Source organism: Lepus europaeus, chromosome 5 (genome assembly GCF_033115175.1).
Source record: "Lepus europaeus isolate LE1 chromosome 5, mLepTim1.pri, whole genome shotgun sequence".
Taxonomy (NCBI): domain Eukaryota; kingdom Metazoa; phylum Chordata; class Mammalia; order Lagomorpha; family Leporidae; genus Lepus; species Lepus europaeus.
Window position 1 is genome coordinate 121,112,913 of NC_084831.1, and position 23,027 is coordinate 121,135,939.

At 45.8% G+C, this 23,027-nt stretch overlaps 2 protein-coding genes across 9 annotated transcripts in view; one reads left to right on the plus strand and one right to left on the minus strand.

The window, feature by feature from the left end:
- Positions 1–10,871, minus strand: part of ASH1L (ASH1 like histone lysine methyltransferase) — a 236,081-nt gene extending 225,210 nt beyond the window's left edge. For 5 of the 7 annotated variants that reach the window (XM_062192443.1, XM_062192444.1, XM_062192439.1 and 2 more), the window contains exon 1: positions 10,209–10,485. The gene's annotated coding sequence lies outside the window, so the exon portion shown is untranslated. Of the gene's footprint in view, positions 1–10,092; positions 10,173–10,208; positions 10,486–10,808 lie in introns of those variants that run through there. The other 2 variants (XM_062192440.1, XM_062192441.1) reach the window with 2 other exon arrangements.
- Positions 10,872–11,231: 360 nt separating this feature from the next.
- DAP3 (death associated protein 3) overlaps positions 11,232–23,027 on the plus strand; it is a 43,597-nt gene continuing 31,801 nt past the window's right edge. For both annotated transcript variants that reach the window (XM_062192446.1, XM_062192448.1), the window contains exon 1: positions 11,232–11,381. In XM_062192446.1, coding sequence (XP_062048430.1) covers positions 11,362–11,381 — 20 coding nt within the window. In that variant the 5' untranslated portion in view covers positions 11,232–11,361. The remainder of the gene's footprint in view (positions 11,382–23,027) is intronic.

Here is a 23,027-nt window from a genome sequence, read left to right on the forward strand (position 1 = left end):
TAAGAAGAATGATATCAAGTGTGGAAAACAGACTGAACAAAATGTAGAACCAGAAAAATTAAGTCAAAGATTTTTTACTTATTTACTGGGGGGGGGGGGAGGGGAGTAGAGGGGGTGGCAGTGGAGCCTATAAGATGTACTTTTTCTTTCTTAAGATTTATTTATTTATTTGAAAGGCAGAGTCAGAGAGAGAGAGAGAGAGAGTTCTTCCAGGAGCCAGGAGCTTCTTCCAGGTCTCCGGTGTGGGTGCAGGGGACCAAGGACTTGGACCATCTTCTGCTGCTTTCTCAGGTGCATTAGCAGGGAGCTGGATTGGAAGTGGAGCAGAGCTGGCACTGGAACTGGTGCCCATACGGGATGCCGGCACTACAGGCGGTGGTTTTACCCACTACGCCACAATGCCAGCCCCTATAAGATATACTATCAACATTGTTGGGACTTACATTTACCTAAGCTATAACATAATTGTTAGCCTTTTTGGAAGGTAGAATATATATCTAAACTTTATTAGCAATCACTTAAAAATCTCTATATTCTTTTTTCTTAAAGGATTTATTTACTTACATATTTTGACAGAGTTACAGACATTAAGAGGAAGAGACAAAGAGAAAGGTCCTCCTTCTGTTGGTTCACCCCCCAAATGGTCGCTACGGCCGGCGCTGCACCGATCTGAAGCCAGGAGCCAGGTGCTTCTTCCTGATCTCCCATGGGGTGCAGGGCCCAAGCACTTGGGCCATCCTCCACTGCCTTCCCGGGCCACAGCAGAGAGCTGGACTGGAAGAGGAGCAACCGGGACTAGAACCCAGCACCCATATAGGATTTCGGCACCGCAGGCAGAGGATTAGCCAAGTGAGCTACGGCACCAGCCCAAAAATCTCTATATTCTTGATATATCCTCAAAACTAAACAGCAGGGGCTAGTGTTGAAGTGTAAAGGGTTAAGCTGCTGCCTGCAATGCACACAATCCCATATGGATGCAGGTTCTTGTCCTGGCTGCCCCACTTCTGAAACAGCTCCTCTAATGGCGTGGGCATCAGAAGATGGCCCAAGTCCTTGTGCCCTTGCACCCACTGGGAGATCTGGATGAAGCTTCTGGCTTTGACCTGACCTAGCTGCAACCATTGCAGCAATTTGGAGAGTGAACCAGCAGATGGAAGTTCTCTCCAACTCTGCCTTTCAAATAAATAAAAATAAATCTTTTTTTTTTAAAAAAAGCGGCATTTATTTTGTTTTTCTACGATGTTTCTACTCATCATGATAACCATGCTATGTGACATGGTTTATATTTAGGTACTAACATAAAGCAGTGGTCAAGATCTTCAAATACCCATATAGAAAATCCACAATTATAATTTCAAAGTTCAGAACAATGTGCAAAATAACTGCTTTTAGACCCATTTCAGCTCTTGTTGAACATCGCCAGTGTCTGCTAATTTCTTTGTGGTGAATGGAAACCTCCAGAAAATCAAGTAGAACTAAAAATCAGAATGTTTTTCACATCTTGGCACTATGACTAAACAAAACTAAAAACTGTAAGAAATGAAGAAAGTTTAAGTTTTTCTGACTAACATAGGAACTGTTCTAATTTTTTTCAATGCAAATATCTAAAAGCAATAATACAAATTTCCATCACCTCATTTCTTCTTAGTTGGAAGAGGAAATTTCCTATAGACAACTAGACAACTAATGTAGGAATAGCTAGTAATAAGTAGTTTAGTTTCTTTCTTTCTTTCCTTTTTTTTTTTTTTTTTTTTTTGACAGGCAGAGTGGATAGTGAGAGAGAGAGAGACAGAGAGACAGAAAGGTCTTCCTTTTTGCCATTGGTTCACCCTCCAATGGCCGCTGCAGCCGGCGCATCTCGCTGATCCGAAGCCAGGAGCCAGGTGCTTCTCCTGGTCTCCCATGTGGGTGCAGGGCCCAAGGACTTGGGCCATCCTCCACTGCCTTCCTGAGCCATAGCAGAGAGCTGGCCTGGAAGAGGGGCAACCAGGATAGAATCCGGCGCCCCAACCGGGACTAGAACCCGGTGTGCCGGCGCCGCAGGTGGAGGACCTGTTAAGCCACGGCACCAGCCTATAAGTAGTTTAGTTTCAACTATTATCATCACAATTTTTTTTTAAAGATTTTTTTTTTTTTTAATTTATTTCGAAGGCAGAGTTACAAGAGAGAGAGGAAGAGACAAAGAGGTAGAGATCTCCATTGGCTGGTTCACTTCCCAAATGGCCACAACAGCCAGGTCTGGGCCAGGCCAAAGCCAGGAGCCAAGAGCTTCATCCAGATGTCCCACATGAGAGCAGAGGCCCAAGGACTTGGGTCATCATCCACTGCCCTTCCAGGCCATCAGCAGGAAGCTGGATCAGAAGAACAGCCTTGCAGGACTTCTACTCATATGGAATTCCAGAGTTGCAGGCAGCAGCTTAACCCACTATGCCACCACAACACAGGCCCCCAGATAGTTTTTCAAATTCTGTAAACTTTACTATGTGAAAAGAATGCATAAACTGAAATACTCATGGATGAAATACATCTGGAAGATTTACTTCAAAATAACCAGAATGTGAGTAGAGACAGAGGCTAATATGTGCAGGTACAGTAAGATGAAAGTGTGGTGATAACGGTTGAAGCTGGATGTTGGCCGGCGCCGCGGCTCAATAGGCTAATCCTCCACCTGCGGCGCCGGCACACCAGGTTCTAGTCCCGGTCAGGGGCCGGATTCTGTCCCTGTTGCCCCTCTTCCAGGCCAGCTCTCTGCTATGGCCCAGGAGCGCCATGGAGGATGGCCCAAGTCCTTGGGCCCTGCACCCCATGGGAGACCAGGAGAAGCACCTGGCTCCTGGCTTCTGATCAGCGCAATGCACTGGCCACAGCGTGCCGGCCGCGGTGGCCATTGGAGGGTGAACCAATGGCAAAGGAAGACCTTTCTCTCTGTCTCTTTCTCTCTCACTGTCCACTCTGCCTATCAAAAAAAAAAAAAAAAAAAAAAAAAAAAAAAGAAGCTGGATGGGATGTTTAGTACATGAGGCCTCATTATACTACTCTCTTAATTTTTGTATACGGTTGAAATTTGCCACATTTAAATAATGAACAAAATTCAATGAAAAAGAAATAAAATCCCGCCATCAACATGCATACATCTGAAAGCAAATGACTAACAACTATGAAAACAAAACACAATTAATGCCAAAAATAAAATTTCAAATTCTTTAAAGATGAAAAAGTTACAAATTAAATAAAGGAAATACAATTCTGAAATAATAAGTTAAATTTCTGCCATAATATTTTCATTATATTGGTTTAACATGACATTCTTTCATTAACATTCCCAATGAGGCAATTATTTAAAAAGTGATTTTTAAAACATGAAATAGGGGCCAGCTGTGTGGCACAGTGGGTTAGATACCCATATACCATATCAATGTACCTAGAATCAAGTTTCAGCTCTACTTCAAATCCAGCTTCCTGCAAAAGTGCACCTGGGAGACAAGCAAATGGGTTCTTCCCACCCATGTGAGACCCAGATGAAGTTTCTAGCTCCTGACTTTGGCCTAGCTCAGCTCCAGCTGTTACAGTCATTTGAGGACTACAGATCAGAAGATCTTTCCCTCTCTCCCTCTCTGATACTCCTTCACTCTGCCTTTCAAATAAACTTTTTTAAAAATGAATTTTGTTGGGCCGGCGCCATGGCTTAACAGGCTAATCCTCCACCTGCGGTGCCAGCACACTGGGTTCTAGTCCCGGTCGGGGCGCCGGATTCTATTCCGGTTGCCCCTCTTCCAGGCCAGCTCTCTGCTATGGCCCGGGAAGGCAGTGGAGGATGGCCCAAGTCCTTGGGCCCTGCACCCACATGGGAGACCAGGAGAAGCACCTGGCTCCTGGCTTTGGATCAGCGCGATGCGCCGGCCTCAGCGGCCATTGAGGGTGAACCAACGGCAAAAAGACCTTTCTCTCTGTCTCTCTCTCTCACTATCCACTCTGCCTGTCAAAAAATTAAATAAATAAAAATAAATTTAAAAAGTGTTTAAAAAAATGAATTTTTTTGGAAGATTTATTTTATTTATTTGAAAAGTAGAGTTACAGAAAGACAGAGGCAAAAGAAAGAGGTCTTCCATCCACTGGTTCACTCCCCAAATGGCTGCAACGACCGGAGCTGAGCCGATCCAAAGTCAGGAGCCAGGAGCTTCTTCCAGGTCTCCCACGCGGGTGCAGGGGCCCAAGGACTACTGCTTTCCCAGGCCATAGCAGAGAGCTGGATCAAAAATGGAACAGCCTGGACTCAAACTGGCGCCCGTGAGACACTGGCACTGCAGGTGGTGACATTTACATGCTAAGCTACAGCACCAGCCCTTAAAAAATGAATTTTTAAATTATTTTTATTTATTATTTTGAAAGAGGAATTACAGAGAGAAGTAGAGCCAAAGAAAGAGAGGTCTTCCATTCCGCTGGTTCACTCCCCAAATAACAACAGCCAAAGCTGGTGTGAAGCCAGAAGTCAGGAGCCAGGAGCCTCCTTCAGGTCTCTCTTGCAGGTGCAGGGGTCCAAGGACTTGGGCCATCTCTACTGCTATCCCAGGCCACAGCAGAGAGCTGAATGGAAGAGGAGCAGCTGGGACCTGAACCAGCACCCATATGGGATGCCAGCGCTGCAGCCCGGGCTTTAACCCACTGCACCATAGCGCCAGCCCCATAAAAAAATGAATTTTAAAATACAAAAACAGGGGCTGGCGCTTCAAAAGACCTGGGCCCATAATTCAAATAACAACATGAAATTATTTAACTGAAGACCATCACCTACAACACAGAAGACTTTTTTTTTTTTTTTACAGGCAGAGTGGACAGTGAGAGAGAGAGAGAGAGACAGAGAGAAAGGTTCGCCTTGCGGCGCCAGCACACCGGGTTCTAGTGCCTGTTGTGGCGCCGGTTCTGTCCCGGTTGCTCCTCTTCCAGTCCGGCTCTCTGCTATGGCCCGGGAGTGCAGTGGAGGATGGCCCAAGTCCTTGGGCCCTGCACCCGCATGGGAGACCAGGAAAAGCTCCTGGCTCCTGATCAGCGATATGCGCTGGCCGCAGCGGCCATTGGAGGGTGAACCAATGGCAAAAAGGAAGACCTTTCTGTCTCTCTGTCTCTCTCTCTCACTATCCACTCTGTCAAAAAAAAAAAAAAAAAAAGTGGAACACCTGGGATTCGAACTGGTGCCCATATGAGATGCTGGTGCCACAGGTGGAGGCTTAACCTACTTCACCACTGCACAGGCAAAATGACGTTCTTATACTAGTGTCATGCTAATAATGAGACACCATTTTCCATACGATCTCTCCATTATCTTATTGAATCCTGCAACCTGTCCTATTAAAATACCTTTCTGAATTTCTTGCTTTTTTTTTTTTTTAACAAGGAGAGTTAGACAGTGAGAGAGAGAGAGAGACAGAGAGAAAGGCCTTCCCTCCACTGGTTCACCCCCAAATGGCCACTACGGCCGGTGCGCTGCATTGATCTGAAGCCAGGAGCCAGATGCTTCCTCCTGGTCTCCCACGCGGGTGCAGGGTCCAAGCACTTGGGCCATCCTCCACTGCCTTCCTAGGCCACAGCAGAGAACTGGACTGGAAGAGGAGCAACCAGGACTAGAACCTGGCACCCCAACTGGGACTAGAACCCAGGGCACCAGCGCCGGAGGTGGAGGATTAGCCAAGTGAGCCACAGCACCACCATGAATTTCTTGCCTTTTTTTTTTTTTTTAAAAAAAAAAAGATTGGTCTACTCATTTACTTATTTGAAAGGCAGAGAAAGAGAGAGGAAGAGACGAGAGAAAGATCTTCAATCTACAGGTTCACTCGCCAGATGGCTACAATAGCCAGGTAGGAGTCAGGTCAAGCCAGGAGCCAGGAGCCAGGAACTCCATTTTGGTCTTCCATATGGGTAGCAGGGACCAAAGTACTTGGGTAATCTTCAGCAAACCGTGCCGGCACATTAGAAGGAAGCTGATCAGAAGTAGAGTAGCCGTGACTCAAAGCAGCACTGATATGAAAAGCCAGCATCACAAGCACAGCTTAACCTGCAGTATCACAATGCTGGCCCAACTTTCTTACTCTTCAACTATACAGTCATTACTTTTAATCCCCAATACTAGATTATGGGTAGTCTGTCAAACAGTTACTAGATTTCACCCCAGAAAGGTTTTCTAGATGTCCGTATGCTGAAAAATGACATTAAGACCTTTGTACACAACAAATCAAGATGAAGATGCGGGTGTTTGGTTCAGCAGTTAGGAAGCCCCCTGGTCTGGGATGCCTGCATAGCATATCAGAGAGCCTGGTTCAGTTCCAGCCCTATTCCTAATTCCAGCTTCCTACCAATGTGCAATCCGTGAGGCAAAAGATTATAGCTCAACTATTTGTGTCCCTGCCACCCACATGGGAGACCCAGATGGAGATCCAGGCTCCCAGCTTCCACCCAGGTCCCAGTCAGTCTAAGCATTTAGGAAATGAACCAGCAAGTGGGAGGTATGTCTCTGTCTCTGCTTCACTCTCTCAAATAAAATAAACAAAGGTCATACTTTTAAACAAAACAAAAAGACAAATCAAGATAAGAAATTCAATCAATGTTTGCCTCTTTCAAACTAGACAGTTGTTTTACACAAATCACCAGATAACACTGAAACATTTTTTAGCCACAAAGCTGCATATGGAGTATGAAGATATTACAACTTTCCAAGCATAAATAATAACAAAAACTTCTTGCAATTAAGTCATGAAATCTCAACTTCTAGGGATACTCTTCCCTCCTTCTAGACCTTTTTGAGAGTCCCTATCATCATACAATTCATAGATGCAATTGAATCAGAATCTCTTCAGCTACAGAGGCCCTTCATTTTATCTGTCTTCTATAAGGGATTAACTCAATATTCGTTATAACTAAGCTAAACTCTAAGAAATAAGCTTCAAACCACCTCTGTCCCAATGCAAAACTGAAAAAAAACAGAAGTCACTTCCCAAGAATTTAAAAATAAAGTACGCTGAGAAAAAATAAAGCCATATATACTTGTGCTACACTGTGACCCCTTATCACCTGATTCAGAATGATGTACTTATACTGAAAAAGTCTGCAAAGAATAAAAAGGTAAGTTAGAGGCTGGTATTGTGGCGCAGCAGGTCAGGCCTCCGCCTGTGATGCCTGCATCCTATCTGGATGCTGGTTGCAGTCAGGGCCTGTTCAGAGCCCATTCCATCCAGCTCCCTGCTAACATGCCCAGGGAAAGCAGTGGCCCAAGTCTTTGGGTCCCGGCTCCCACATGGGAGACCTAGATGGGAGTTCCAGGATCCTGGCTACAGCAGTTGCAGCCATTTAGGGAATGAGCCGGCAGACAGAAGATCCCTCTCTGTCTCCCCTTCAAACTCTGCCCTTCAAAAAAGTAAATAAATTTAAAAAAAAAAAAAAGATAAATTAAAAACACAGATCCTAAAGTTCTATTTATCATCAACATGTTCAAATACTGTCACAGACTCTCTTGAACTCATACCAACATGTCTACCTTAAAACAAAATTTAAAAGGTTGTGTAACAAGATATAAATATAAACTGGTTCAATTTCATTTCAGGTTAAGTTCTTGCAACATTATGCACAATTCTTGGGACTGTGCCTTTTATGCTAATTTTCTAATGTGGGGGCCCAACCTGTTTTTTATTAGATTCTCAGAAGGATAAGAGACCCAAAAAAACTTTTAGGAACTACTAATCTAGCATATCGAGAAATAGTCCATTTTCCAGAGGAATGCAGTCAGCTGGCTCAGTTTAGGCATCCTTCCCTCATATCCATAGAGGGGATCCTTACTATAAAATTAGTCTTTCGAAGAATCCTTCAGCCCAGCCAAGAAGTTTCAATATCCACAGGCACATATATTAATAATTCCCAGATCCCAAAACAATATACTCATAAATGCCAAAAGAAAATGCCAAAGAAGGCATGCTCTACCACAAACTGGCCACCCCATTAGATTCTTAAATACTCCTATGTTCTACACCTTTCCATACTTAATTGTCTGAAAGACCTAAATTCCCTCCCAATTGAACAGATTTTTTTTTAAAGATTTTATTTTTATTTATTTGACAGGTAGAGTTACAGACAGTGAGTGAGTGAGAGAGAGAGAGAGAGCAAGTGAGCGAGGTCTTCCTTCCATTGGTTCACTTCCCAAATGGCCACAATGGCCGGAACTGCACTGAGCCAGGAGCCAGGAGCTTCCTCCTGGTCTCCCACATGGGTGCAGGGGCCCAAGCACCTGGGTCATCTTCCACTGCTATCTCAGGCCACAGCAGAGAGCTGGACTGGAAGAGGAGCAACCGGGACTAGAACTGGTGCCCATATGGGATGCTGGCGCCTCAGGCAGAGGATTAACCTAGTGCGCTACGGCGCCAGCCCCTGAACAGATTCTTAAGGAAGGTTTTCTGGTCTCAATTCCACCCTGACTTGTTTGTCTCACTCAACTTAACACAACTACATATGACTGTCAAAACAACTCTCCCTCACATGCACCCAGGCTATTTTAACAGTGATATTTTGATTATTCTCACCTCAGAGGAAGGGATCACTCACTAAATAGGTATACAATAAATATCTGCTGAATGAATGAGAGAATTCTCCCTCAGACAGACAGGCTGTCAGCGCCCATACAGCTTCTCTGGTACAAGTTAGGTTGTAAAAGCCTTCTTTCCCGCAAACATACAAGCTGACTGTGAAAAATACTCTGCTTCCCTTATAAACACAATACAGTCATGATACAAATATCAGGTAGGTCAGATTGGCAGAGACAACCTACATTCCACACACGTGTCTAACAAATTGGTCTCCCAAATACAACCATATGCCCCTATCTTTTCAACACACTCGGATTTGCTGAAAGGGATTTCCTGAGGCACCATGGTACGGCGAACATTCTACTGGATTAGTAGTAGTTATACTCCCAACTTTGTCATCAATCTAACATGTGACCTTGGGAAAGTTATCCTTTTATGCTTCACTTCCCTATTTGGTAAAATGGGAGAAAATATCTACCCTCCCATTTTCAGAGACTTAGGGTCATGAAGAAATGGAAGAGCATTCAGAATAGAAAAGCTTTATTCTGTTACAAGGTGTTAACAGAAACCCCTACCAACAAAAAAAGCCACCCATTCTTTATAGCCTCGTAGCAATCACTCTGTTGAAGATGTTGTGGGCCTTCACATCTTCTACAATTCACTCTGTTCAAAGGCACAAACTATTCTTACAACCACAAGTGGCTATGCCAAGTTTCTTCCCCTCTCTGACCCAAACATGCCAAGGTATTTCAAAAAGTTCATGGGAAAACAGAATTACAAGATGTTTCTCTCCGTGCAAAAATGTTTGAAATCATGCTTTCTTCCAAACACGCATTTTCCACAAGGTTTCTGAAGACCCTTTGCACTTGCTAGATTTTCTAGAATACTACCACTACTGCTGTTACCCAACAAGCAATCAAGCGCTTCCAATCCCTGAAATCCACATGAATCAACCGGCAGAGACCACAACAGCACGTATTTTAGAAACAAGCAACTCACAAGGGGAATTCCATTACACTTCCACAAACCAGGCAAACTCTTCGGAAACACTTTCCATGCTTGCACACACACACTCACACACACACACACACGGCCGTTCCACACCAACAGATCATCTGTCTTCTAGACCAAAACACCTCTTGCCGTGCACAAACCAACCAGTGACATTTCTGAAACTTCTAACACGGAAATCGTCCTGTCGTCCCTACACAGAGTTCAGCGTGTCAGGGACACCACGGAGCTGTCACACAGGTAAACCACCCTCCGAAGAGCAGTTCCACGCCACTTCCATCCCTTCCACACACACACACTTCGGACGACTACGGGAGATGCTCCGATCCTGCCTCCGGACGCAAACTATAACCTGTCAGGGGCACAGCTGACTCCTCCTCCTCCACTCGCTTACTTTCCCGCCCCCTCCCCCAAGCCAGGAGCCCGCCTGTCAGGGACACCCCTTCACCCCCCGCCTGAAGGGACTTCCCGGTAAGCTCAGGATCCCCTTCCCTGCTCTCCCCTCCCCCATCCTTACCGCCGCTCTCCCGGAGGTCCAGGTCCGGGGAGATGACAGTAGCTCCCAGGAAGCCAAGGACTGAGTCGCGGAGAGCGTACTTAGGCCCCAAGGCCTGCCCGATCCGTTCTACTCACCGTGTCAGAGGCCGAGGCCGAGAGCGATGAGAGTGCAGGGAAGTGGGGAAGAGGGGGTGGCCGCCAGGCGCCTCCGCTTCCCTTGGTCCACAGCGGATCCCTCCCGCTTGTCAGGAGGCGGCCAGCGGCTAAGCGGACTGGCGGAAATGCGAGAGAGAAGGGAAAGGCGTAGGGCTAAAGCGGGGAAACTGAGGGGAGGCGGGTCCCGCAACCGAGACGGGGATCGTCTCCCCCTCCGCAAAGCGAACCCAAAATGGCGGCGGGAGCGGCGGCGGCGGCAGAGCGGCAGCGGCGGCGGCAGCTCCGCGGGAGGAGGGAGCGAAGGGCGCCTCGTGCCCCCCCGCCTCCCACTCCTCCCTCCTCGCGCTCTCGCCCTCCCTCCCCCTCCCCACCCGATTCCGGCCGCGGAGCGCGCACGCCCTCCGGCACGCGTACGAGTCTATCCGGACTCGTCGCTCGCTGCTCCCACCAACCACCACCTTCGGCCGCCCCGCGCTCCCGCCAGCCCGTACGCGATCGCTCAGCGGCGCCTCCTCGCGCGGTCCGCCTTTCCCTCTCGGCCCCTGTCAAGCCGGCTGTGGCGCAGGCCCTCACGCGTACCTTCGGCGGCGCGAGCCCAAGCCTCCTCCTCCTCCTCCTCCTCCTCCACCTCCTCTTCTTTCCTCCCCCCCCTTCCCCGCCCCCACGGCCACCAACCGCCGCCACGGCCGCTGCCGCCGCCGCCGCCGCCGCCTCCTCGCCCCCCCCCACTCTCCACCCCGTGCGCGTGCGCCTCCCACAATCCCCGCCGCGGGACTGTTCCATTCCTGTCAGCTGCAAGGGCGGGCGAGGAAAGGACAGGCGAAAGCGGCGAGAGCTTGCCGTTATTACTGGAATTCCCCGACAGCCAGCCAGAGCCCTACCACTACCTAGTTCCCTGGGCGCGGCGCCGCGGCGTCGCGGCCCGCTTTCTCTGGCCGCCCGCGGGCCGCGCTGAGCGGGTGGCGGGCAGCCCGGCGCCCCTCTGCTGGCCGGCGGGTGGAGGCCGCGGCGGCTGCGCGTTGAGTAGCTTCCTGCCGTACCACCTGAGCTTCTTCGCAGTTGCGGGGCTGGCGCTTTGGAGCCGGTGGCGGTTGACGGTGTGTGCCGGTCCCCGCCGGTCCCCGCAGGCGGCATGCTGGTCCTCGGTTCACGGTAAGGCGACGTGCCGGCACGGGAAAGGAACGGAGCTCCGAAGCCGCGGGGGTGGGGAGTGAGGCCGGCGGACGGCGCCCCTCCTGGGGGGGCTTTCTCCCGGGCTCGGGGTGGCGGAGCTGGGACCCAAGGGAGAAGCGGCGCGACCGTTCGGTGTCTGTCGTTGCTGAGTGTCTGGCATTCCGAACCACTGCCAGGACGCGACGTTTTTGTGCCCTTCGGGCTTCAACCTCTTTAGGCAGCCTGATGTTGGAGGGTGAAGAGACCATGCGTTCCGGAGTCTGTATCCTGCGACTCCTTAAGCGTGGGGTTTTTCTTCTCTCCTTATCAAAAACTGACCGCAGAAATTAGTAAGCTCCAAATGTACCTTCAGGTTGATGCGTGAAATAAGATAATTAGTATAAAGTAGGCGCAGGGAAGCATTTCCACGTTATCGCTTACACTTGGTGTTGATAAGGCTTGTGGGTGTAATTGGTAGTTTGTGTTATATCCTTCCAAATCCTTAACAGAAGAATGCGACGCTAGGCCTGTCAGATTTCTGTGGCTACTATTTGTTTCTCAAAATTCTGCACTGACTTTTCTTGATGGGGTTCAGGAGAAATATGGACTATTAATATCTGCAGATACCCCGAAGTTCATAGAATATAGTAGTTTTTAGGGTAAAGCAGAATAATTTTGGGGAAGGGTCTGCTTGGGTTTTTCTTTCACATCTGTGGACCCGTAGGGGTTTAGGGCATAATTCAAAAATCACTCCTATATTCACTGATCTCAAAAGCCCATTTAAGCTCTGAAATTTAAGTAGCGAATCCTAAATATCCTCCTTGGAATTTATGGGTCAGATTTTGTTTGTTGTTTTATTAAGATACAGAGGAAGTCAGCCTTAATTACTTAACTGCGTATTTACTTTGCCTAAGTCTTTTCAGAGACTGCACTTAAGTTTACACTGATCTCCCTTTAATTCTTCGTGTATGCAAGTATATCACACTTCCAACAGTTTTTTTATTTGCGAGCAGGGACTGTGTAACATGTCTTCCATGTGCTTTTGTAATCTAATGCAAAACAGGTCATGGAAATACTGAAAGAATGTTATTTAAATATCAGAAGAGAAAGGGAGCGTGTGTTGCTTATGTCTCCAACAAAAAGCTAAGTATTGTGGCAGTGGTGTAATGAAAAGTTACAGCTTCCTGTTGATGTATGTATGCTCGGCTACGTAGATGTCATTTTGTTGTCACAGCGCTACAGTGAAATACATAAATAAAAAGTTAAATTCATGTAATGAATTGACATCCTCAACTACTTTTGCTTTGAAATGACGTACAGTTCAGTAAAACTATACTCAACTTTAGAAGAAAAGAGAGAATAAGTGTTTTTGTTTAATCATTATAATAAGCAACCCTTTAAGATAGGGAATCGTATCTCCATTTTATGGATGAGAAGCCTGGGCTCAGAGAAATCCAATAATTTGATCTTCTACTTTTTTCACCATATCACATTGCTTTCATAATCAAATTTCTCATCAGCAACATAACTGAGTGTGCTTCCAAAAATGGAATTCCAGAATACCAATGTCTAGAAAAGTTAAAGTCTGCATTCAAGTAGCTTTCAGTAACTACACTGACTCCTGAATTGTCAGCTAAGTATAAACAAGTAAGATAGTGTTCTGTCCTTTTGTGGATGCTTTAGAGCCTACCAGAGACTAAAATGTAGTGATAAAATGACCTCATTGAATGAATGGACCTCGAATTATTTGAACCAACAAAGGTATGCAAAACAGGATAATTGTTTTCCCAAATATGTCCAAGGCCTGATCCCTCGAACCCATGATAAAGGGAAGCTGGAGGGTTCAGGTGGAACTAAGCTGACCTTAAAAGAGGGCAGCCCGTTAGCCGGGTACCCGGCTCAGCACAGGGTAATTACAAGAGTCCTTAAAAGATGGAAGAGGGAGACGGCAGAGTCAGTGTCAGAATGATGAAAGGTAAGAAAAACACCATGGCAGAATTTGAAGTTAAAGGGAAGCCGGGAGCCAAGAAGCCCCCAGAAGCTGGAAAATGTGAGAAAAGAAGCTCTCTCCTTTCATAAGAGTGTAACCTTACTAATGCTTTAGGTTCTGATTTCTGAAGAGTGGAAGTGTAAGAGGATAAATTTGTGTTGTGTTACCACCACTAAATTTGTGGTAATTTGTTAACAGCAGCAATAGAAAACTACTGCATAAAGGAAGCCAGGTCGTGGCTAACCTCCAGAGCAGTGTGCATTGAATTGTGGTGTGCTTCCAGTGAAGGTGTGTTTTAACTGACCTTCCTCGGGAAAGGTGATACAGACAAGAACTGCCTAGATTTCCAGAATTCTCCTACTGCTCTGCTCCCTGCTTGAGTCCTCCAGGTGTGAATAGACAGCTGGGCCTGCGCTGGGGCGTAGTGCGCTAAAGCCTCTGCTTGTGGCGTGGGTTCAAGTCCAGACTGCTCCTCTTCCCATCCAGCTCTCTGCTATGGCCTGGGAAAGCAATAGAAGGTAGCCCCAGTCCATGGGTCCCTGCACTCGCGTGGGAGACCCAGAAGAAGCTCCTGGCTCCTGCTTTTCAGATCCGCCCAGCACCAGCCGCTGTGGCCATTTGGAGTGTGAACTAGAGGATGGAGGACCTCTCTCTCCCTCTCTCTGTCTTTAACTCTACCTCTCAAAATAAATGAATAAAACTTAAAAAAAAAAAAAATAGACAGCTCGACTCTTACATTGCTATGCTGGGGCAGTGTTAGCTGAGCCACCCTTGGACTTCCTAACCAGAGTGATGCTTCCTTGCAGGGATGTTGCCTAAATGCGTTACAAATACACAGGAAACAGTCTTTGATAGAGGCTTTGCAAATTGTGTTTCAGATGTTTAAAGAATGGAATATGGTCAGGGTAGAATGTACATTTGACAAGTTAACAGGTAAAATCTATATAAACATAAGAGTTTATAAATTTATTTATAAAAGAAGAACTTGGAAATTTTTGTTTCATTACCAAAATTCTAAACTAATGCTTTAGATGATTGCCTTCTAGAAAAGTAGAAATACAGTTCCAGATTGCCTGGATTCAAAAGCCAGTCTTTTTTTTTTTTTTTAAGATTTATTTATTTATTTATTTATTTGAAAGGCAGAGTTACAGAGAGGCAGAGAGAGAGAGAGATTCTTCCATCCGCTGGTTCACTCCCCAGATGCTGCAACAGCCAGAGCTGCGCTGATCAGGAGCCAGGAGCTTCTTCCAGGTCTCCCACGTGGGTGCAGAGACCCAAGGACTTGGGTCATTTTCTTCTGCTTTCTGAGGCCATAGCAGAAAGCTGGTTACAAAGTGGAATAGCTGGGACTCAAACCAGTGCTCGCCGGTGCCGCGGCTTAGTAGGCTAATCCTCCGCCTTGCGGCGCCGGCACACCGGGTTCTAGTCCCGGTCGGGGCACCGATCCTGTCCCGGTTGCCCCTCTTCCAGGCCAGCTCTCTGCTGTGGCCAGGGAGTGCAGTGGAGGATGGCCCAAGTCCTTGGGCCCTGCACCCCATGGGAGACCAGGAGAAGCACCTGGCTCCTGCCATCGGATCAGCGCGGTGCGCCGGCCGCAGCGCGCCTACCGCAGCGGCCATTGGAGGGTGAACCAACGGCAAAAAGGAAGACCTTTCTCTCTGTCTCTCTCTCTCTCTCTCTCTGTCCACTCTGCCTGTCAAAAAAAAAAAAAAAAAAAAAATCAAACCAGTGCTCATATGGGATGTCAGCACCCCAGGCAGCGGCTTTACCTCTATGCTACAGCACCAGCCCACCAGCTCTTATTTGTAGCTGTGTAAATTTGGTAGATTTGGCAGTAGCAATAAACTGGTATTTATAAGTAATTTAATCCTTCTGACAATCTTATCTGTAGCTACTACCATTATTTCAATTTTACAAATGAAGGAACACATACAAAGTTTTAGTAACTTGCTTAAAATCCTGCAACTGTTGGGGCTGGTACTGTGGCATAGCAGGTTAAGCCGCTTCCTGGGACACTGGCATCCCATATGGGTGCCAGTTTCGATTCTAGCTACTCCACTTCCAATCCAGCTCCCTGCTGGTGTGCCTGGGAAGGCAAGGGAAGATGGCCCAGGTGCTTCGGCCTCAGCACCTATGTGGGAGACCCGAAGGAAGCTCCTGGCTTTGGCCTGGCCCAGCTCTGGCCGTTGTGGCCTTTTGGGGGGTAAACCAGCAAATGGACAATCACTCTCACTCTCTCTCTGTTACTCTGCCTTTCAAATAAAGTAAATAAACCTTCAAAAAAAAATTCTACAACTATTAAGTGGTAGAGCCAGGTTTTAAACTGCAGAAGTGCCGGCGCCGCGGCTCACTAGGCTAATCCTCCGCCTTGCGGCGCCAACACACCGGGTTCTAGTCCCGGTTGGGGCACCAATCCTGTCCTGGTTACCCCTCTTCCAGGCCAGCTCTCTGCTGTGGCCCGGGAGTGCAGTGGAGGATGGCCCAAGTCCTTGGGCCCTGCACCCCATGGGAGACCAGGAGAAGCACCTGGCTCCTGCCATCGGATCAGCGCGGTGCGCCGGCTGCAGCGCGCCAGCCGTGGCAGCCATTGGAGGGTGAACCAACGGCAAAAAGGAAGACCTTTCTCTCTGTGTCTCTCTCACTGTCCACTGTGCCTGTCAAAAATAAAAAAAAATTAAAAAAACTGCAGAAGTTAGATTACTAGAGTCCATGCTTTTAACTGTCCTGCCATAATTACCTATCTCTTTCCTTGTATGGAAACTGAAGGTGATAATAATACCTACCTTACAGGAATGTTGTCAAGATAAAATGAATTAATTCACATAAAGCACTTAGAAACAGTGTTTTGGCACATAAAAATTGTTCAGTAAATGTTAACTCAAGTATGCTAAATGTTTTCTTGAGTTTTATGGAGCCTTAGGATTTTCCACTGTACTTGAGCTAGACAAAAGGAGAAGTCAAAACAGATTCTCTGTTCTGCCTCTACTAAGCACAATCTTTTTATTTGTTTTATGTGTTAGTGTTATAAATTGCTCTCACCTTGGTAGGATTTCTGTCCCCCACCCCCCCCCCCCAAAAAAAAAAAAAAAAGAAAAACATTGCTCTGGTGCCTTGCCTGTGACTTACATATAGGCACCTTGGGCTTAAAAAAAGAAAAAGGACTGTGCAAGCTTATAGCGTTCTTTTTTCTTTAGTGAATTGTTTGTGAAAGGTACTCATCTGAGAAACCAAATGACTCCTGAAACATTCTCAAAATAGATTGAAATGTGTCGTTGAGGCTGGGTTCCCTCTATTTTTATTACTGTTATTTATTTGAAAGGCAGAGAGAGAGTCAGAGTACTTCCTTCTGCTGGTTTACTCTCCAAATGCCCACACAGCCAGAGCTGGGCCAGTTCAAAGCCAGGAGCCCAAAACTCAACCCAAGTTTCCCATGTGGGTTGCAGGGACCCATGTACTTGAGCCAACATTTGCTGCCCCCCCCCCCCCCGGGTTAGCAGGGAGCTGGAAGTGGACACAGAGCCGGGACTTGAACCCAGGCACCCTGGTATGGGATGCAGGCATCCCAAACAGCACCTTAACCATGCGCCAAATACCCTCCCCCACTCCTCCTGTTTTTAATAATTATTTTTCAATCTCAGTCCTCTCTGCCTAACAGAATTTGATGTGTTAGGGTTTTCTATATATAGAAATAAAAGTCATACTAAATATTTATTAGCTGTAAAAGATTCACTGGCATTTTATTGATTGATTTTTTTTTTTTAATGTTTCAGAATTCAAAAAGTATAGCAGCACTCTCCTACTTTCCCTGCCCCTGCAGAAACCCATTTCAGTTGAAGGTGACCAATATCAATTTTTTTGTACAGTGTTTCCTTTAAAGTAGTTACCTTTTTACACACAAACTTACTATGCATTTTCCTCCTCTTATACAACAACCATAGCATGCTATGCATGTTGCTCTTTTTTTTTTACCATATGTTGGAGAGTCTTCCTAGTTGGACTAAGTCAGTACTTACAGGTATACTGGGCCCTAGAATTCTAGAACATTAACTATAGTCTTTGTGAAGTCTTCAGGGACCTATCAGATATAGTCCAGATTCCAGGCTCAATTTTTTTAAGAATATCCATAATATTCTGTTGCCTAGGAAGCATGTCAGTCCTTTTTATTTTCTTCTTTCTCTGTTAGAAGAGACAATGTCCATTCATCATCACTTGCACCCTTATCAGGCTTGCAAAGTAAATGCCTACTGTCTCTAGCAGAAACACCTAGAAGGAACAAGATGTTGAAGTTTGTCATAATTGGTGTGTTTCAGGTCTCCTTTGCTCCTGTAGCCTTAATGTTGCTCTAGGAATCCAAGCATGGGGAGTACGTAAAATAAGGATTAGAAAATGCAGCATGGGTTTTTTTCTAACTGAAATTATGAAGCAGTGAGATTAGTCTCCATGAGGTAAATTTTGCCTGTGAGACTAGGGATGTACAAGTCTTTCTCAGCTTTAGCACTTGACACTTGAGGATGGACCATTCTTTGTTGTGGAGGACTCTTCTGTGCATCATAGCAAGTTTAGCACCATTCCTGGCCTCTACTTACCTTGATACAGTAGTAGCCTGCCTTTCTCCATCCCCAATTGTGACAACCAAAACCGCCTCCAGACATTCATTGCCAGATATCTGGAGGAATTAGGGACAGAATCACCCAGGTTGAGAACCCACTAATTTAGAAAGAGAATTATTGATCAGTGAGAATCAGTCTAGTTTTAATTTTCTTTTGTTTGAGAGGCAGAGAGAAATGGATCTATCTACTGTTTCATCCCCAGATACCCACAACAGCTGGGGCTAGGCCAAGCCAAAGATAGGAGCTGGGAACTCAAACTGGATCTCTCCTGATGGTGACAGGGACAGGCATACTTGAGCCATCACTTGCTGCCTCCCAGGGCGTGCATTAGCAGAGGCTGTAATTGGGAGTAGAGCTAAGACTCAAATCCAGGTCCTCTGATATAGGGTATAGGTGTCCCAGGCAGTATTTTAACCATTATATCAAACACCCACCCCCTCAGAGTCTAGTTTTAGTAGGAAAAAGAAGTCATGGCAGATTAATATATCTTTCTTGTTGGAATTCCTAGAATGGGAGATCAAAATAATTTTGTTATTTATATCATATCAAAGTAAGGCACTTGACTATCTCTCACTAGGGCTTTTTGGAAAAATCTGTACTGAATGTTTAAGTGGTTGAACTTTTTTTTTTTTTTTTTTTTTTTTGACAGGTAGAGTTAGAGAGAGACAGAGAGAAAGGTCTTCCTTCCGTTGGTTCACTCCCCTAATGACCACTATGGCCGGTGCTGCGCTGATCTGAAGCCGGCGTGCTTCCTCCCGGTCTCCCATATGGATGCAGGGACCCAAGCACCTGGGCCATCCTCCACTGCCTTCCGGGCCACAGCAGAGAGCTAGACTGGAAGAGGAGCAACCGGGACTAGTACCTAGTGTCCCAACCAGGACTAGAACCTGGGGTGCCGGCGCCGCAGGCAGAGGATTAGCCAAATGAGCCATGGCGCTGGCCTAACTGGTTGAACTATTAAAATGATGGTGGGCATTTGGTGGGGTTTAGTAACCATACGTGACCTAATAAGAAATTTATACTTTAGTGGGCATTTGCATTCCATATCAAAGTGCCTGGGTTTGATACGTGGATCTGGCTCCTGACTATAGCTTCCTGCTAATGCTGACAAGGGAAGCAGCAGTGATGGCTCAAATGATTGGGTTCCTACCACCCATATAGAAGACCAGGATTGAGTTCTTAGCTCCCAGGTTGAGCACCACCACTTCCCCACTTGGCCAGTGTGGGCATTTGGGTATAAACCAACAGATGGGAGCTCTCTGGCTCTGCCCCTTCTCATTTTCTGTGCCTCTCAAATAGATAATATTTTTAAAGAAATACTACTTGTTCTCTGCCCCTGGTTTCTGACGCACCACCTCAAATCTTGTCATTTCCTGTGTGATAGAGCTGCTAGGAGCATCTTTTTTTTCTGGTGTTTGGTCTTTGACCCTGATTCCTTGTGCAGAACTCCTAAATCCCTTGGAATTTCCTGAGTGACTAGGACCTTTTGGGTTTTAAAGAAATGACTCTTGGTGGACTCTTTTTTTTTTTTTTTTTAAAGGATTTATTTTATTTGAAAGGCAGAGTTAGAAAAAGAGAGAGACAGATCTTCCATCCATTGGTTCACTCTCCAGATGGCTGCAACAGCCAGGACTAGACCAGGCTGGAGCCAGGAGCCAGGAGCTCGGGATCTCCTGGGCCCAGGAGTTGGGCCATTTTCCACTGCTATCCCAGGCACATTAGCAGGGAGCTGGATCGGAAGTAGACCAGCCGGGACATGTACTGGAGCTCATATGGGATGCCAGCGCTGCACACAACAGCTTAACCCACCGTGCCACAGAACTGGCCCCTCTTGTGGACTCTTGAATTACGTCAAAATCAGAACTGGTATCCAGAAAGGCCAGACCATGATTAGAAGCCCTACTTCTCTACCCATGGAGTGAAGAGGGACTGGAGATTGAAGGTTGGTTATGCCTACATGATGAAGGCTTAATAAAAAGCCAAACTACCAGGTCCAAGAGCTCCCAGGTTAGTGAACATCTCCATGTGCCAGGAATGCACCCCAGATTCCGTGGGGACAAAAGCTCCTACATTTGGGGCCCTTCTAGACCTTACCCTGTGTACCTCTTCTTCTGTCACCTCTTTATTGTTCGTTTGTACACTTTATAAAATATTTGATAATAAATGCAAGTGAAGTGTTTCTTATGTTCTCTGGGCCATTTTAGCAAATCGTGAAACTTGAGGCAGGAGGTTATGGGAATCCCTGATAACCGAGTTGGACAGAATTGTGGGTAACCTGCCCACCTGCTACTTGTAATTGGCTTCTAAGGTAGAGGACGGTCTTCTGGGACAGAGCTCTTGACTTGTGGGATCTGAGGCTATTTCCAGGTAGATAATATCAGCATTGAATTAAATTATAGGACACACAGTTGATACAGAGACTTGTTTGGTATGGAAAACACACTCATTTGGTGTCTGAAATGGTTGGAGTACAGGAAGCAGTTTTTCTTTTACCGTGTTTATATCCAGTCTTCACCATATTCTAATTGTACAGTGGTTTTCCATGTCGGTAAATTGATTTTTGTAGTTCCTTCCAAAGAGAGGTGAAGTGTACCTTCCCACACTTTATATCTGGGCTACTCTAGATAGGGCTGCAATAAAATGTGATAAAAGTGTTAGTGTGCTACTGCACAGCTTAGGTTTCTCGAAGCCTGTAGTGATTCAGCTGTCTTGGATTTTTGCCATTACCATAAGAACAAGTATAGACCACAGTCCTAGAAGATGAGAGGCGTTGTGGAGCAGAATCAGTCATCCCAGCTGAGGCCAGCCTAGACCAGCCCAAAGCAAAAGAAATGACTGGCCTACCATACCTGTAAACTTGTCAGCAGTAATAGGTAATATTTTAACCCACCGAGTTGGGGGGGGGGGGGGGTTAGTAATATAGCAGTAGCCAATATATTGCTACAGAGAATGCTGGGACAATAAAGTGACATAAAGCATTTATATGTACATATGTAGCACATTTGTACACATTAGCTAATCAGTGTACTTTAGTTATTGCTGCTGTTCTTTTCATATGGCTAAATAGCATTTTAAATTAACAGATTTTAATGAGATACAATTCATATACTTTATAATTTACCCTCTGGAGCAGGTGTTTATCCTTGCAGTATCTGGATTCAGTTCCTAACTCTGGCTCCTAACTCCAGCTTCCTGCTAATCTGAACCCTGGGAGACAGCAGTGTTAGTTCAAGTAATTGGATTCCTGCCATCCATGAGAGACCTGGCTTGGACTCCTCGCTTTTAGCTTTGGCCCAGCCCTGCCTGATGTGGACATGTAGGGAGTGAACAGTAGATGGGAGCACTCTCTCACTCTGTCTCTGCCTCTCAAACAGAGAGAATTTTAAGAAATTCACTCCCTCTTTAATCACAGAATTGTGCACCCATTTCTGCTCTAATTTTTGAACATTTTTATTACCCAAAAAAGAAGCAGCCATGGATAGTCACTCCCCATTTTCCATTCCCTCAGCTTCTATAACCACTAATGAATTACATGGTTAATAAGCAAAATTTGAACATTTCTTATAATTGGATCATACTATATGTCATTTTTTGTGACTGCCTTCTTTTACCTTGTCTTTGAGTTTCATCCATATAACAGAACTTGCTTTCTTTAGAAAAAAAAAAAAAGATTTCTTTATTTGAGAGAGAAATAGAGAGATCTTCCATCTGTTGGTTCACTTCCCCCAGATGGCCACAATGGCCAGGGCTGGGACAGACTGAAGCCAGGAGCTTTGTCCAGGTCTCGCATGTGGATACAGGACCCCAAGCACTTGGGATGTCTTCCACTGCTTTTCCCAGGCCATTAACAGGAGCTGGATCAAAAATGGAGCTGCTGAGACCCAAACCAGCACCCATATGAGATGCTGGCATCACAGGCGGCAGCTCTACCTGCTACTCCACAATGCCAGCCCCAGAACTTTGTTTCTTGCTATTGCCAAATAATATTCCATTGTATAGCTGTCCACATGATGTTTATCCATTTATAATTTTATGGACGTTTGAGTTGTTTCTGCTTTTTGGCTATTATGAATAATGCTGTTAGGAATATTTGCGTCAGTTTTGTGTGCACATATGACTTCATTTTTCTTACATAACTAAGAGTGGAATTGCTGATTCACATGGTGACTCCATATTTTTCCTTTTGCGGAACTGCTCAACTTTTCCAAAGTAGCTGCATCATTCTACAATTCCAGAAGCAATCTATGAGGATCCCAGTTTATCCAGACCCTCCTCTTGCTATCGTTTGTCCTTTTGATTTTAGCTATTCTAATGAGTGTAAAGTGGTATCTCATTCTGTTTTTATTTATATTTTTATAATGACTAGGAATGTTGAGCATTTTTTCATGTGTTCATTGATCATTTGTGTATCTCCTTTGGAGAAATGCATATTCAGATCCTTTGTCCATTTTTATTTTTGAAAGATTTATTCATTTATTTCAAAGGCAAAGTTTAAAGAAAGAGATCTTCGATCCACTGGTTCACTCTCCAAATGACCATAATAGCTGAAGCTGGCCCAATCCGGAGCCAGGAGCCAGGAGCACTTGGGCCATTCTCTGCTGCTTTTCCAGGCACATTAGCAGGGAGCTGGATCAGAAGTAGTGCAGCTGGAACTTGAACCAGCACCCATATGGGATGCCAGTGTCATAGGTGGCAACTTTACTCACTATGCCACAGTGCTGACCCCATTTGCACATTTTTAGTTGAATTGTCTTTATTGCTGAGTTGTATGACTTCATTATGGATATAATGTCTTTGTTAGATATGTGTTTTGCAAGTATCTTCTTCCATTCTGTGGGTTATATTACACTATTTATTTTATTACTGCTGTTCTTCCTTGAAGGTTTATTTTATTTGAGAGAGTCACAAAGAGAAGGGGAAAAACAGAAAAATCTTACATCTGTTGATTCCCTCCCCAAATGGCCACAACAGCTGGAGGTGGGCCAGGCCAAAACCAGGAGTCAGGTTTCCCACATGGATGCAGGCACCCAAGGACTTAGGCCATCT